The 17,579-nt window shown below is 36.6% G+C and overlaps 1 protein-coding gene across 8 annotated transcripts in view; it reads right to left on the reverse strand.

The window, feature by feature from the left end:
• VPS13B (vacuolar protein sorting 13 homolog B) overlaps positions 1-17,579 on the reverse strand; it is a 477,114-nt gene that overhangs the window by 198,522 nt on the left and 261,013 nt on the right. For 6 of the 8 annotated variants that reach the window (XM_056333224.1, XM_056333222.1, XM_056333223.1 and 3 more), the window contains 3 exons: positions 3,899-4,070; positions 2,780-2,894; positions 489-630 (listed from right to left, as the gene is read on the reverse strand). In XM_056333224.1, coding sequence (XP_056189199.1) covers positions 489-630; positions 2,780-2,894; positions 3,899-4,070 — 429 coding nt within the window. Of the gene's footprint in view, positions 1-488; positions 631-1,199; positions 1,267-2,779; positions 2,895-3,898; positions 4,071-17,579 lie in introns of all 8 variants that reach the window. The other 2 variants (XR_008820995.1, XM_056333225.1) reach the window with 2 other exon arrangements.

The following is a 17,579-nucleotide window of genomic DNA, read 5'->3' on the forward strand; positions in this document are numbered from 1 at the left end:
TTCAAAAGAAAAACTTAAATATGAAATTAAGTGCTGCATTATCATAATTATAGAAATAATTTTAAAAGATTGCATAAAGTTATATTGCACTAATATAAAGTATTTAAACCCCTAAGGTATCAGAATTATAAGAGCAAAATGCAGCGTTCAGTAGTAGCTTTTACATATTTGGTCTCCAAACACTACTCTCTGTGCTCTCTTTTAATATAAACGAACCCCACCAACTTCAGTGGACTGCTGTTATGTACCAGGTTGTGAATCATCAACCCTCACTCCCATATCTACTAAAAAAGGACTAACAACTATTACTAAAGGGTAAGAGGGAAATAACACAACTAACATAATATAAGCAATAAATATATTCAGTAAAAAAAAATAATTAGATTACAAGGAACAACAGCCATTTGAGTTTGTTGTGTTTTTTTACTCCAAGTGGCATTTATTAGTGGAAGTTCTGTAGTACAAATTTGTTACAAAAAGATTCTTACAGAGGGGAAGAAGCCAGAGAAATTACTGAAAGGGTCCTGCTTGCTGATGGGTCGAACCAACAAGGTACGTCTGTTCAGCTTGTCAGTACAGGAAAGGAACACACCTCCATATTGCCCCAGAGACCAAGAATCTTCCCCAAAGCTTGAGGTAATAAATGATACATGGAAGATGAAAACACAAAAAGCAATAAAAAACCCAAGACAAACCACAACTGCTATAATAAAAAAAATAAATTATTAACATTAAACTTGCAAGTCTTATGTAACTGCAAGATAAAGCCTACGTCATCTTTTCCTGAAAAGCTGAAATTCAATCAGATAAGCAAAAAACTGGTAAAAAAAGAAAGAAACATCATCAAATCCTATGTGAAAGGACAACCTACAGCCAGAGGTCTAGAGACATGAGAATAAAAGTATACTTAAATTCTGCATACAGGAAAGGGACTTACCCCTGGATTTTCAGCCAATAGCTTTATTAGAATGAGGAGGAGAATAATTACAAGAACCAAGAAACTGTGAAGGAAAAGCCGTACTCATGTATATTACAAAATCACAGTATTACTTAGAAAAAATAAGCTATTAAGTAGTAAAATGTGCTTTGTACTATAGTTCTTGTAATAATTCTTTTTAGCATATGTAAGAATAAAGAAAAATACATTGCTTAAGAAGAGTTATTCAGGTAAGCACTTTATTTTACTAAAAAAATCTCACCAAAAGCTTTTCTCTGCATTGTAGAAATATTCCTTCAAAATGTCCTGACTGCCAGTCTCCCCCTGGCCTGGAAGACAGAATGTTTACCTTATCTATTCTCTGCTTTTTGTTTTAGTCCACAGAGATTTAAGAATATAAAAAGGTACTCCAAAGGCATTATGAAATATAAGTCAGAACAGTAACAATTTTGTTAAGTGGCATAAGTTGTGTTTTGTTTTTCTTTTTCAAGCCTCAATATAAATTTAGCAAACAAGAACACCCTGAAGTAAAAAATGTTTCTAATGGAGCATTAGGCTTTTAGGACTGAAGTACCTTCTCTCAAGTTTTCCATAGAATCTGTGGACAAAGAAGCTTGTTAAGAGCACCTAGCTGGGATTCCAAAGCATTTTAAAGCATCATGACTTGACGTTAACAGAGTTTTAAAAATCAATTATTTTTAAATGATTATCAAATCTGTACAGACAATAACTACATTTGTAACTTGGGCAAAAGAACAGGAATTTAAATTTTTTTTAAGACAACTGATCAGTAAAAGAAGTCTCAGAAATGGCGATAACTTCGCTAAGTTGATACTAAATCTCCTTCCTATTGTACATAGGGAACAATAAATGTCCAATAAGACCCTGCAGACATTGGCTCCTAAGTTAAAATGATTTGTGATCCCAAATATTTTAGTCATTTTCAATGCCAAAAAATGTTCTGGAGCTTTTAACTGTGGGGGTTTTTTTCCTCCTCCTCTCAGGGAGTAACATAACTATGACTCTATTTTCTCTTACTTTCTCTCCCATAATGGAATCTGTTGATCTGTAATGGTAAACTAACCCAACTGATCAAAGACTATATAGGCTCTCTCTTATTTTGTCAAGACTAACGTGCTAATGGCCAATATGAGCTAGAAGGTAACACGTGCAACCTGCATACAGAAGCATGCGGCTGGGTGCCAAATGAACATAGTCACATTAGCGCAGCAAACTATTCAACTAACAAGACTGGCTGAAGTTGCAAGACATACAGTAGACCTGCCTACCTACCTACCCTAAATGTACTTAATATTGATGATATACTAGTTAAAATTAATTCGTGAAATTTTTCTCAGGTGTGTTTGCATAATGCTATGCCACATCACGTAGACACAGGTATCAGCTCAGTTCCCTGCATTATGGCGTTGCTAAACCACAGCAATATAAACAGCTCCATTTTTTAGAAACGTCTTTTTAATGTCTAAGAGCATGGTACCATAAATGATTAAATAGTGGCACTTGTTAATACATTATCAAGCAATATTTAAGGAATTTCCCATTCAAAAATTCAATAAAATAGATTAATTTCATTTAACAGACCAACAGAGCAGTAAGTGTGAAAAAATACTCTCCTGACTTGTAATGATTTCTATGTATTTCTTTGGAATCAGATATAATTCTGAGAAAATATAATTCTGATATTTATTACTTAACAAATTAATATCATTACATGAACATTGAACAATTACTTTGAATTTGATTTAAGAATTGGGAAAAAAACCCAACAACCCGCCACCTTCTTTCAGCCTGAAATTAAAGCAAATAACTCTCAGGAATTACCTGTTTCTGTAATGGTCAATATTAAAGCTTTCTATTTTACATTTGATTTTGGTATAAACATCCTGCATATCCACTGAGGCACTGAGATCTTCTAATTCACTGACAACACAAACCTCTGCAATAGTCAAAGAAAATAAAAATTATTAGTTTTTAATCTGAAACTTGCAAGTTTTTAATCAGGAAATATATCTGAGACTACGTTTTGTAAATAGGATGATGCTACTTCTACTCAAAGGTTTTTCATAAATCACTTTTTGATTCAACTGTCACACAGACAGGAACCAAAAAAAATAAAAATCCTAGTATCCAAACCGTCTTATACAAATGTGTAGAGAGATTTATATATGGGGGTTTAAGTTCAGGTGTTCATAGTATAATTCCTGAACAAAATGTAAAACAACATTTGCCAAGGTATTTCCTCTAACAGTACTTGAGATTTTTTCTCGCTCATGTAGTTCTTTAAAGTCAAAAGTTCAAGTACAACTCTTTTAAAATCAGTGTTAATCATTAGTCTACATATTTTTTCTCATTTCTATCAGTAACAATATTAATTGGTAAGCAGCAGTGTTTCCTAACAAAAAAAAAGAAATATTTCTAGTCCCACAGTACACTTATAGAATCCAAATACCTTTCAATTACGATCCAAATTATAATCCAAATTTAATCTCAAAAATAAAAAGGCAAACTGTGTTCAACAAAAGTTGAAAATTCTATGTCAAACTCTATTAAATCTCCCATGACTTTAACTATGAGATTATGTTAAATTTAAATTTCAAATTATCAATACAGAGCTATATGTCTATATGTGGACATACACAAAACACACTACTAAATCATATCAAATTGAAACATGGTTACTTGTAAGGCAACTTATTTCAAATTTGATATAATGGCATAAACTTTCCCCTCCATGTGGAAGGATCAAAGTACAACACTGAATTCTAATTACATGCACTAACATAAACTACTGCTTGTCACTCTAGTTTAAAATATAGATCCAATCCATTTTTTCATTACAGCGCTTAATATTGCCAATACATGCTCTGAATAGCTAATACTGTGCTGTAAAATACTGTATGGAATTTAAAACAGTACATTAAGAGAAAAAATGATGAATACCTGTGCCATTATTTCTAGGATCAGGAGCAAACAATTTTATAGTAATTTTTGGCAACATCCACTGCATCCATAGGCTGACACGTCCACTTGAGACTCCAATATTACTTGTTGTTTGTTCCAAGGTAATGGAGTCTGAGAACGGAGAATCATCTCCACCCTGAAGAGAATCACCCTATGAAACAGATGTAATAGCTGAGGGAAAACCAGGTATTGCTTTTCACTGCCCCTCTTATTTCTTCTGTCTAGACTGGTGTAGAATCCCAAACTATATACAGACTCACCAATAGTATATTGGAATTAAGCCATTTTTTAACATCAGGGGGAAAAATACACAAAATACATGCCCCTTTTCTTACGTACAGATAATAGATTCTGGCAAAGATTACATGGTAAAAGTATAACACTCCATGACTTCGTTCCACTTGGCATAGTAAGCTTTCCTCATTAACTCTACACTAATGAAATACTATAATCAATGAAAAAACACAGGCTGATAGGAATGTTCTGAGATGTAATGGGAAAGGGGATAAACAGGCTTGTGCATATCTGAAAGGCAAAGGAAGAAAAGAGTTGTTGGAGCTGCTAAATGAAGAGCCACCTAGTACGGCCGTAACACTTGTATAGAAATGTCGTGGTTTAACCCTGGCCTGCAGCCCAGAGGGACACGGAGGAGAATCGGAAAGGAATGTAAAACTTGAGGGTTGAGAGAAGAACAATTTAATAGGTAAAGCAAAAGCTGTGCACGCAAGGAAAACAAAGCAAGGAATTCATTCACTGCTTCCCATGGGCAGGCAGGTGTTCGGCCATCCCCAGGAGAGCCGGGCTCCGTCACAACTAATGGTTATAAACTCGGGAAGACAAATGCCATAATGCCAAATGTCCCCCACTTCCTTATTCTTCCCCCAGTTTATATACTCAGCACGATGTCATATGGTATGGAATATCCCTCTGGCTAGTTCAGGTCACCTGTCCTGGCCGTGTCCCCTCCCAATGTCCCGTGCCCCTCCAGCCCTCTCGCTGGCAGGGCCCAAGGAACTGAAAAGTCCTTGATTCAGTATAAACATCACCCAGCAACAACTACAAACACCAGTGCGCGGTCAGCATTGTTCTCCCACCAAATCCCAAACACAGCACTGCACCAGCTACCGAGAAGAAAATCGACTCTATCCCAGATGAAACCAGGACAAGTACATACATACTGGGTTTGGGTTGGTTTTTATCCCCCTTTTTCTAGCTGCTTCCCTGTAACTGCTTGGGAAAATGATTTCACAAAAAATAGGTTTTTGTAAGAATTGGAAACATTTCAGTTGCCACTTATAAAATATTTTTGTTGCTGAAAAAAGGAGATTGTCACTTGCATTATTCTTAAATACATGATATGTTGACAAATGACCTTGTAGAAGCTTCTGTGCCATCAATTATCTCCGATTATTCTGTAAAACAATAAGGGCTCTACAAAGACAACACAAAGGTTAATATTTTTTAGGAAAAGAATGTGACATATAGAAGCTATACTAAAAATCCTGTTACAAGCCTGTTATCAATCCTGAGAAGTGCTGCAGGCACATTCTGGTAATTCCTGATGGCACAACTGAAATATTTACTAGCCATATGACTTCATCCTGCACCTTTGCTGGAATTTACTACCTCCAAATAGGAAAGTTACAAACATATAATTGCTCATCAGCTCCTAGTGTTTACAGCCTGTTAAACTGAATGCAGTGGACACATAAGTCACTAATGTCAACCAGAAGCCACTAAAAATCCACCAGCATCTTCACTTACAACTCCACCAAGTGTTGCAAGTTTTCTTCATTATTCAAGCACAAAAGGAAAGGAACAGTGCATTGTCACTTTGATCCATTAAGACCAAGTTGTTTCTAAGATTTACAGACCAATAAATGCCCAAAGTCTTAACTTTCACTGGAGGTTTGGGGGATTAGGAATTGTAAATTATGAACAACTTGTTTGGGAATTTTGAAGATTTATCTAATGACAAACCAAGATGATTTCTATGGAAGACACGCTGGAATCAGATCTACACAGAAAGCACTGCAGTTTGACTGAATCCATTTTAACTGTCAGGCAAGAAATCTGACAGTAATAGGCTCACTCTGCAGTCCAAGACTGGAGAATATTGAGTATGTAAATTCTGTTAGCAATCTATTTTCTGGACAGGTAGAACTTAGCCCAAACCAAATGACAAGCTCATATGGAAGCATTTATGCTGATAAATCACATTTTCAATCAACTCATGCCTACAGCTTAATTACAGGATTTCTATCACGGATACTTGTTCTCTTATCACCAACCTAACCATAAGAGAAGACAAGAAGGAAGGTCAAAAAACCTTACAAAAGTTTTGTATGCTATTCATTATGACTTTGGGCTATCTGACATACACCAAATGGAGCAGCTGACATTGTGCTTTTAGAATTCATTGCATAATGAAAGATATGATTACCTTTACCACTTTTGTAGAGGAACGCTGAAACACAGCTTCTGCTTCATACTTTCAGGTCTATGCCATTCAAATTAACATTTACTGATTTTTGTTGTTGTCTCAGCAAAACTCTTAGAGGACACAGAGAACTTTATCTATGTGCAGTAATTTTACCCTTGAAAAATTCAGTGATACCTACTACAACTGGTAAGAAACCATCTACGTTTCTCTAGCTGACATAGAAAACTTACCACTCCAGATATTCATTCATATGAGGAAGGGAGAACTGGTGCAACTAACTAATATATGCTACTGGAAAATAATACCTAAACACGAGACTATAATATCTAGAGCAGTACAACAGATGTAATATGAAGTGTTGAAATGAAAATTAAGATTCAATTCACCTTTAATTACATATTGTGATGGTGTCTTCACATTAATCAAAAGGGATGAAAGGAAACCGGTATATTTCTATTTGTTTTTTCTATTTATTATATAAGGCATTATTGCTTAAAGCTTTGAACAGACTACATATAGAGCCAAAGGTGACCATCTTTTGAAAAACCACTAGACTCCAGAGGTGCAAAAAGTTACCTGCTACTACTAGAAGGTTTCTTAGTGGAGTATATACACATTTCAATCACCTTATCTCACTTTTGTTAACAAATAAAAGGAAAAAAAAAATTCAGGCCACAGTTCAAGTAAGGCAAACCTTCAGGCTAAGTACGGATGAAGGGAGATGGTATACAGCACTGTTATGTTAATTCCATGGTGAAATTACATAATCCAGAAAGAAAAGAAAAGAAATATTCTACTTTCATCAACTGAGTTTTAAGAAAAATCAGTGGTATTTCCACAGCTTTAACTATAACTATAGATTATAGTTCATTTTTAAAATTTTTGTTCATTTGAATATTATTGTTAATTTTTTAAAATATCACCATTGTTAGTCCATAAAACACATGTTGCTGTTTGTTTCTAGATCTAAGGAATTAGATTTTGCTTTATTAAATGTCATTCAAATCATGGTGGGCTTTTGATCTTCAGATATCATTTTGAAGAGGAAAACAAAGAAATATGAGTCCAGTTCTAACTGTACCATGGTTCAACACTAGCAATCCATCTAATAGTGTCTTTTAATTATGAATCTAACTAGCTAGTACGTAATTCAGGTACGTGCAAAACTGTCTATGTACAAATCTGTGTTGACTGTATTAAAGAAATCTGTTTTAAAAGAAGTCACCATAGGAAAAAAGATACCTTGGCAGTTACTTGAATTAGAGCTGCTGTTTCTAAAAGTTAAGTAGTTCAAACTTGTAAATCTGTGGAATTAAAGACTAGTGCTATTATTACTAATCAGCAGTGACTGGTGAATCAGCAAAGAAAAAAATGCCTGTTTTTTGCAGAAGAGTTCATGACAATGAAAACATTCTCTATGGGAAGTGTTTCCTTGGTGTACAGAAAGCAAGTGCTGTTCTGTTTGGGAAGATTTCCTTAAATATTAGTCACACTGTTTCAACGAACCATGGATACGGCATTAGGTGACAATGTACAAGTCAGACTGAAAAAAAGATATTACTCATCGGATTTGTGAATGCCGTGTAGGAATGAGATTGCAAAGCATGAAAGAAAAGCAACAGAGACTTTCAACCCACAGGAAAAAATAAGTAGCTCATCTTCAGGAGAACTAATAAAAGGGTAAGAAAATCACGTAGTATTGACAGTAGTAACCTCTGGAAAGGTGCAATCTATGCTAGCATCTTAAATATGAAAGGGTAATAAACCAGAATGCATATTATGTATTTATTGTCCTTAGATGGGTTCTGTCTGTGATGTCTTTATTCTACATAAATCTAGATGTCTGCTATAAAATGCCTGATCACTTATTAAGGGGCAGATCGAGAGAGAGAATATAAATGAATGAATGAAGAAAGGCGCACAGAGCTGGAGATACCCAAGACCTGCAGAAACAAATTGAAGAAAACAAACACCTATGCCTTGGTCTGAATAAAGTTCTTGTTCTGTAAAAGAATTAGTACTTAGAGGCCTATCAATTAAACGTGTGATCCTCATGGAGTCCATAAAGGCAGAAGTGCAATTAGCCCAGAAACTAAGATGAGAAACACCGTGCTTTCTAGATGAGACAGTCAGGTACAGACTGGTTTGAAGTAGCTGGACAAGGACCAGAAGACTATCAGCAAGATTAGTCAGAAAAAGAAAGAACACTTGTCTGTGTATGTATATATTTATTTGCATGTGTGATGGAAGGAGCAGGAAGCCGTAATAATGGGACTTAAGGAAATACATTTGAGAAGTGAGATTCTGAATGCACTTACAGAAGACAAGTGACAGAAACAAGAGATGAATGGATGAGTCTGTGGTGAGAGAGGTGGTAACAGAGCATAGAAGAGAACAGACAACCAGAGTTAAAGGAGGAGATTCATCCAGTTCCCTTCAAACAGACTTTCCGGAAGGAAACTTTCCTATACCATTTTATCCACCCATCTCTCTAACATCTCTCTTTTAGAATCCTTTCTTCCATGAAAGGTTCTTAACTGTCACCAAGTTGTCAGTGTGTTTAAGTCAGTAACAGCCGGCATATAAACAAAATGGGAGAAAGAACCTTCTTAGGTTAACCTTCAAAGTTAACTTGTTCTTTTTTTAATTCAGCTACACACTATGCCTTTCCTTCCTTCCTGCTTCCCTCCTTGTCCTTCCTGTTTTGAGCATTTCTTCTCCATTGTGTTCTCATTGAGCAAACTTCCTTATACAAACACACCTGAAATCCCTCTCCAAGCCATAGACTTAATATGACCCTCTTTCTTTGTTTACTCTTCCTTCCATTTTTCTCTTACATTGTCTGCAAATTTATATTTTTAAATGTACTACAGCCTGTTTCCTGCTGTGTATCTAATAATATTTAATGCCTGCCACAGTAGGTTATCAATTCGGAGAAACCTCAGATAGCTTATTTCACTAAGATCCACCCAACTCCAAAGTAAGTGTAGCACAGCGGACATACGGCAACCAACAAGGTGAAAAAACAAAGGGGTGGTAGAACCTGCTAAATAACATGTTCAGGGCAGAGGTTAACTCCTTTCTGCAAAACTGTAACTCTTATTTTCTATTTGCATCCCCAGCAAAATCCTTCCTGCCTCTTATGAGACCTTTTTGTCCAAAGACTCCTGTCTCCAAGTACTGTTTACTAACCTTGTCTTTGCAAGACGTTTCCTACTGTCTTCACAAACAACTCTACTCTCTCCAGTGCCACTTAATTGTCCTACAAGGCAGCACTGACAGACACATGGTAGTAGATAACTTTTCAGCACTGTAAGCAAAACTCAGTTTTGTTTCTTCAAGGATGCCAGCACTTGTCCTTGGAACAGAAAAGTATGGGGAAGGAATGAAAACTGGGAAATAGCCTTGGAAGTCCTGGAATCAGGCCTGGAAGTCCCCCAGCATCTGAAAGGATGCAGGTAGAGCAGCCACTTCTCCACTTCTAACCAATGTTACTCCTTATTCCTTCTCCTGAAAGAGCAGACTCCATTGATACTGGCATAAGCCAGGAGGCAACAACTACCCCAACAATTTTGACATCCTCTAACAATACCTGTCCACCTTCTTCAAACACTAGCCTGCCTCCCCTCCAACTATCTACTCTGCCTGCTTGTGAAGTTATAAAAAGCAAGAGCAAAAATGTATCATTCCACAGCTGGAAACACAGTACTTTGAGAATCCTGTCTCCCCTTTTAATGAGTCTTTACTGCAAAGTCCTCATTCTGACATCAGAGAAGCCTCATCCTATTTCATGACTTGCAATCACCACAATATCAGTTCTGAACCTTTAAATGCCTGTGAATAAATTCCCTTCTTGTTTCTTTCTTATAACTCATCCAAATGGTTCTTTGACGTTCTACTTTCCACACCTCCATAATTTGTTTTTGAATGATACTCCTATAAAGATGATGCTTCTGAGTTGGAGTTTCATTGTGTCTGGGATGACTGTTCTCAAACCCCACATGTTGTAGAGACATTGGAGTCAATGGTATTTTGAAACAGGGGGATCCCTTCAGCGGGGAAGCTCTGAAGGAAGGAGTGAGCCAAGGCCAATTTCCCTTACCTGAGATCCTCAGATGGATTTCACAAGGTATCAAATGGAAGCCAATTAAGGGTGATGATGAGAAACAACAATTATTTAAACCTGAGAATATGTTCATTTACAGTTCAAGTCAAATTTCAAGCCAGTGTTGATGTTCTGTGGACTGATTTGCTGCTCTCTACTCTTTTTCTTCGATGAAAAGCATTTTTTAATTCTTCTTTTTTTTTTTTTTCTTCTTTTTACACAGCTGGACCATTTTGCAAGTTCTTTTTGTAGAGTAGGCACACTTGATTTGCCAAACTGTAACTTAAAAACTGTGATGGAGGGGGTGGTGGGGTGGGAATGAGAGACTGTCTCCTCCTTGCCCTCCATACACACCCTCACTCTCCCACTGGATGTTACAAAACTTTTTTTGCATGAAAATCAACTTTGTTATAATATTTTGGCAGATGTTTAAATTTCTGACAGTTAAAAAAGAAGAAAGCAATAGTAAATTAACCTTAAAGGGGTATAGTTAACAGCAAATAAGTACTGCCACCATGGCAAGTTTTGGATTTTATAGTGGGGTTCTTTTATTTTTATAATTTACTATGTTGTTTCATGCATTTTTAAAACTTTTTTTTTTTTTCCACAGAGAGCTGTTTTTGTTTAGTGGTTTGAGTATATAGATAACTTAGTTCTGTGGAAAACTGAGGATATCATTTTCCCACACTTTTCTTTAAGCTTATTCTTCTGAAGATACTGAAAGATGTACTATGCCTCTCGGAGAATCAGCCAGTTATAATTTTGGCACAAGGTTACTTATAACACTATTTGTGAGACTCTTGAAGAACTGCATTTATTTAGCATAACTCCAGACATATATAAAAAGGAAATTACCTAAAGAATGTGCAATCAATTTTAAAAGCAGCAAATCCTGAATTTTAGGGAATGTGCCCCCACCAACTTCCGAGTCTATGAAGTTTACAAAAAAAGAGTTATGGGTACAGGCCCAGATGTATCATTAGAAACTACTTCCTCCTTTTTATAAATACATAATAGAATAGGCCTGTATCCTGCATCTGATATGCTATAACCAAAAAAGACACAGGCGAGGAAAAGAGGCCAAGGTGCTCGCAGCTTTAACTACTATTGCTGGAGCTAAGCTTTTGCTAGCATCATTCCAAGTGCTTTATGTTTATGCTTGTCTGATCTGCAGAAATTTCTCACACTTTAATTTTTATAGCATGTGAGGTGGCTTTATTAAATCCCATTCAAATTGTCTAGCACACAGTTGCATAGCTGTAGAACAAAACTTCTTTCAGCAACACACAAGTAAGGCCTCCGCATGCAAGTATTTCTAAAGATGAAATTGAAAAAGAAAACCAGTCCTTGAATTTCTAAGATTCAAACATGCTGATATAGAACAATGATACCAGAAATAAAGGAACTGTGAAGCTCTGGACAGAGCCGAGAGGCAGACACCTGTACGTGCAATTGGCAGGGTTTTGGAACGTTCTACCACAGGGCCTCCAAGTCCTAACCAGGGCCTCAACTCACTTAGGTTTGCACTGCAATTCTGTACTTGGGTTCCCATGTTCCCATTCAGTATTCCAGGTCACTTGTATGTACTGCTGCTTGGACTAGCTGGCTTGATGGTACAGCTAAACCTGCATTAAGGCGAGGCTTTCAGTGACAATGTCTTCTGTTTGCAGCTATGCCAGCTGCAGAGCTTATCAGCAGACATCCCCTGCTGCTCAATACCATGTCCCTGTCAGAGGTTACTGGGTTACTCGCTCCACCCATCCTCTACTTCAACAGTTCAACGTGAACATACTGTTTAAATTTCTTCTGCCACTCAAAGATATGTAAACAGTTGAATTGGCCCATTCTCTTTCTCAGTAGCAGAAGCACTGCAGAGGCTCCTCTGAAGGCAGACATTGCTATGTGGCTATCCTTTGGGAGGTGAAAAATTAAGAGACTGCATTTCTTCTTTGCCTTCTGTTAATGGTGCTGTAACCAGAACCATTGGGCAGAATCACAGGGCATGAAAAACTGATGGTCTGCAGTAGTGGCTGCCGTCTTCTTTTTTATTTCCAGTGAAAAACTAAGAAACTGGAGAGAATAGAGACTGTGCTCTTGTTTCTCATGCAGTTTCAATTTTCATTTTGGATTTTCAGCACCCAGCGTGGTATTGTTAAATATGTTTATGCATTAATTTTCTGCTCTGTTTCCAGATCTACAGAAAAATCAAGCCAGAGTCAGAAACCCTGAACTATTTTCCCACAACTTCTCATGCCAAGTCCTAAAATACACAATTTAATTCTTTCACCAATTGTTGCAAATTGACCAATATACCGAGTTTATTTTCTTAGCAGAATTTATCTTTGTTCATCAGGAAGATCCAAACATATGGGGCCTTCATCCTTGGCCTGCCTAAAGCTCAGGGATGATCACAGTTTGGCCACACTAACGCTATTCCTTATCAAAATAACTTCTGCGTTCTTGCTCAATCACCAAGCTTCCCCAAGGACTAAACACTTCTACCACTGTTTGTCCTTAAGTAAACAGTAACAAGTGGCCTGTTGTAAGTCCCTACTACCTTTGCTTTTGCTGTTCCAAAGGAGGCATGGTAAAAACGATTAACTGTTTCCAGCCCTCCAGTACTTAAGTCTCTTACTCAAGTTTCCCTGTCTCACCATCACCCAGACTAAAATTCAGTAAGCTAGGTAGCTTTATTCACATAGGACTCTGCTGCTCACTATCAACATGTCAGCATGAGAAGAACCGCACACAACTTAAAATATAAATCATCCACAGATCACATAAACAAATTACTTTTTTGGGGGGTCTTTAATATAAACAGTTTTAAGAGTTTTCTTTCTTCAGATTCATTTACAACAAGCCCATTGCAGCTGAAAGAAGTTTTAAAAATAATCATTTGTCTCCCACAGAACAAAATAACACATTAACTGTAAAATCTCTAAACTTAAAAAAAATGTACCTAGTCACAGCAAAATGTTTCTGTTCGACAGACTTCACGATGTCAAGATTTAAAAATAGAGGAACATATAAACAAAATATAGACTCTGATAAAATGTTAACTTCTAGGAAATCTCCCAAAGTCAAACCTGTAGAAATACATATTCTTGTTTAATTACTCTATATACTTCACTGCTGCTTATCAGCAATAATGACTGTAAAACATAGAGATGCAAGGTGAAGTTGTGGGTGATGCACTTGATTTTAATATATTATCTCCTCTATTTCTTTCATTAAAAAAATTACTTTTACAATAGTCTGAAAAGAAATTATAATTTGTAAATACAGGATGGTATTTTCCAAATCAAACAACATGGACCTAGGTTTGCTTCCACTGGCTTTTTTGCAAGTAATATTAGGCCAATATCAAGTACCTTCAAATTTATGAAGGCCAACATATGCATCTACAAATAATCAATACTAGCATTTTAGCGAATGTCAAGATGTTCAGTACACAGTATTTGAAATGATTAAAATTAAAGGTTTTTTTTCAGACCTACCACTATCAAGACAGCAATTAAGCAAGGTTTTGTTGGTGTTAGATCTCCTGGCCAGTGAGTGCCTGCACTATAACTGCCTCATCTTTTTTTATTGCTCCCTTGATGGAATTCAGACTCCGTGGGAAGGGAAAGGAGTGATTCAGTTCCAACCAGCAGTAAAACCACAAACGGGGATAAATCAGACTCAAGAAAATGGTGGAATGGTACTCTAATCTTCTCAGTTGCCTGCACCTTCCCTTTCCCTGCTACTGTTCACTGAAAGCATGCCTTTTTCACCCATCCTCTGCTTCCATGCAGTATCACTTATTCTCAGTTGGTTAACTTCCCTGACATGCCAGTTCCTACAGTCACCATTTCTGTGAGGTATTAAAGATAACTTTTGCCTTCCTGTCTCCAAACACCACCAATCCCTCTGCACGGCTCAGATTTTCTATACCAGTCTCTGAAGAGTACTTGAAGAATACCATGACATATGAAGCTGACAAGCATTAGATTGCTCCGACACACCCCACCCTGCTTCTACACTTTTTCAAATTAAGATTACTTCTTCAGAAGATGCCTGGAAAAATATTCAGCCCTCAGCTGTACTTTGGTGCAAGACAATGCAATTGGGTTTTAAAATACTTGTTTGGATTTCATTAGTTAGGCTTCTCTGAACAAACAGGGTCTCCAGATAAAAAGTCTCCTGTTTAAGATAGATGTTGTATACAATGATGCATACTTTGGATAGACTGTGGAGGACTATGTCTTCCCCCAGAAGAAAAACCTGGCCTCATTGAAAATAGCATGGTATAACAGACTGACATCTGCAGCCCGTTAGGCAATTTGACAGGAAGGACTAGCTGCTGTACTTTACAGGAAACAAAACAATTAAAAAAAATATCTGTTTACATTTCTTGCCTACAAGGCCTGTTGACTTACTTTGCCTCCTTTTGGGGCACAGGCATAGCTGTTATAGCTCTGTACAGATGCTGCTCAGATGTGCCCCCACGTCTATGATGGGGTTCTATGCATATTTGAGCATACTAAGGAGGTTATTTTTCTTCAAGTAAAGTCTACATTATAGGGACTATACCTGAGACACTCAGCAGACTGAAGTAGTTCAAAGGGGCTGCTGGAGACAGCAGAAGTGACCAGATTCTCTCTCTCATCGTTGCATCCTACCCTCTTCAAATAAAGAAGAGGCACAATTTCATGATCACACTATCTACAGCTAGGTATGATAGTAATTAAGTTAGCAAAAGGAGCAGAGGAACTGATTACTCAAAGGACAAACAGCTTTCACTGGTGAAAAAGAAAAAGTGAGAATTCTGTGATTCTATATGATTCCTTAGCTAATTTTTCAATACATATATTTTTAAATTGTCAACAAAGAACAGGATAGCAACCATGTCATTTATAAAGAAAATAGAGCTTGTGCTTTGATACTAGGAAATACACTGAATAAATTCAGACAGCCACCAACCGCAGAAGAGAATGTATTACGGAGATACTGCCAGCCATTATGTTACAAATTATTTAATTTATATTGTCTAAAATAGTCTACTAGAAATGTGAGAAGAAAGTATGTTTCCTTTTATTGTTTCTCACTGGTTGGCTAAGTGTGATTCTCCTGCCTCTTTCCCTTTCCCACCCTCAACAGCACTACACAACTCACAGACATCAGGACTATGCAGTCTCAGAAGCAATGTTCTTAACTACTTTACACCTGATGATCTGTAAAAGCTTCAAACACTGAGATTTATTTTTACTGACGGCCACCAAAAGATTAAAAAAGCAAAAAATATCAGGTGAAGTGATGACTATATTGATTTAAAATGGTGGTAGAGTGCTTAAGATCATTGCCCCTATGGCTTAATAAAAATTTGTTTGGAAAATGTTATTTTGTTTACATCATCTAGAATGAATATATTAACTTGGTTATCCTAGTAGGTGATTTACCTCATTCCAACTGGTAGCTTGACATGGAATTAGTTCTAAGAGTGAAGGCATAATTATGTTTTTTGAGGTTTGGTTTTTTTCATACCTCAGTCTTTAAATAGAAGAAAGCACTAGGTCAAGATGTTACATCCCATAACAACCAAATCGTTTAGATGAATCCTCCACTGGCTATCCATTCTATTTCACCTTACAGTACCACTAACTTTTTTCAAGAAATCACAAGATGGATATCAAAGGTGGTCTTCAAGTGTAAACACTGACTCACACAAATAATAGTACCCACAAACTCAATACAGCATTTTTGTAGCTATTAGTCTTATAGGCATCTAAACGCTGGCTTGACTTCCCATGACGAAGATTTTCTCCAAGACTTTTTTCAACCAGAGTAACTAAAAACCTTCCCCTTTCTCTTTTTTTACTGTTGATTAAAATCCTACATACTGTTTTGGTACATACTACATGCACCTTACATACTGTTTTGATTTTAAGCACCTCAATATACCTAATATTCCCACCCAGTTAATCAGAAATGGAGTAAGATTTTCCTCAGCTGTGGAGGCAAAAACATTACACTCCTACTTCAACAACTCTGTGAATCTTTTCCTGACAATATAAAAATTAGCCTTCTAATTCTCATTTTCAATTTCTGACAAAGAACTTCTTACAATCTCAGATATCCGGCCGTCTAGATCGTCTCCCACCTCACTGTCTCCATTAAACAAATGACACCTGCCTCAGTATGCTTTTCCATCTGTTGTGCTGGCTTTTTCTCCTGGACTGCCTTCCTACCACAGCCCCAGACAGAACACATTGGGCTGAGAGCTCTGAAAGGAGCTGCCCAACAGGAGTTCTATTCCTCGGTCTTTTGGTCATATGAACTATGGCTTCATACAAATGTTTTATCCTGTTTGTACTTTTCTTTCCTCTCCCATGTCTTTAATAAAATCCTCAGAACATGGTCAATTTCTTAATTTATTTATCCTGTCTAAGCACAAAGATACATTCCTTTCAAAGCAGTTTTGAAATCTCAATTGTAAAATGCTATGTCAACTCTAAATCCCCTATAGTGAAAAAAAATTCCAATATTAATGCCATGTGTTTTAATAGAACTTTCTATTCTAACAAGATTGAAATATGGCCTTAGCTTCAGAGTGGAAAAGACTGAACACAAATTCTAACATTGTCCTTTGTTGGCTAATTCACCAAACTTCGTTTCGATCGGGGAAAATTCATTTAGCAAGTGTATAACATTTGTTGAGAATAGAAAGAAAATTAAATAAATGATGAACAACATTTTGCAAGGGCTAAGATATGAACACTGAACTCAGACCCATATTACCAAAATAATCTTGGTAACATATGGATTAAAACAATTACTGAATCAGTTTCAAGTAATGTTCCAAGTACAGCATGTACTCCAAATACCGCTGTCTATATAGAGGGTCAAAACCAAATAGTTATTTATAAAGCTGATGGTTTCTGATTTTCATGAGAAAGGGATTTGATGCGAGTAGGTGGAAAACCACTGTTGGTGTCACCATTTGCTTACCTTCAATTCTGCATCCATGGCAAAATTTTTCCCAACTGAGATCACACCCACATAGAAATACACCAAAACCAAGGGTATTCAAATAATCTAGAAACATTTTAGTGAAACAACTTAAGAACTGAAAC

Source organism: Falco biarmicus, chromosome 3 (assembly GCF_023638135.1).
Source record: "Falco biarmicus isolate bFalBia1 chromosome 3, bFalBia1.pri, whole genome shotgun sequence".
Lineage (NCBI taxonomy): Eukaryota > Metazoa > Chordata > Aves > Falconiformes > Falconidae > Falco > Falco biarmicus.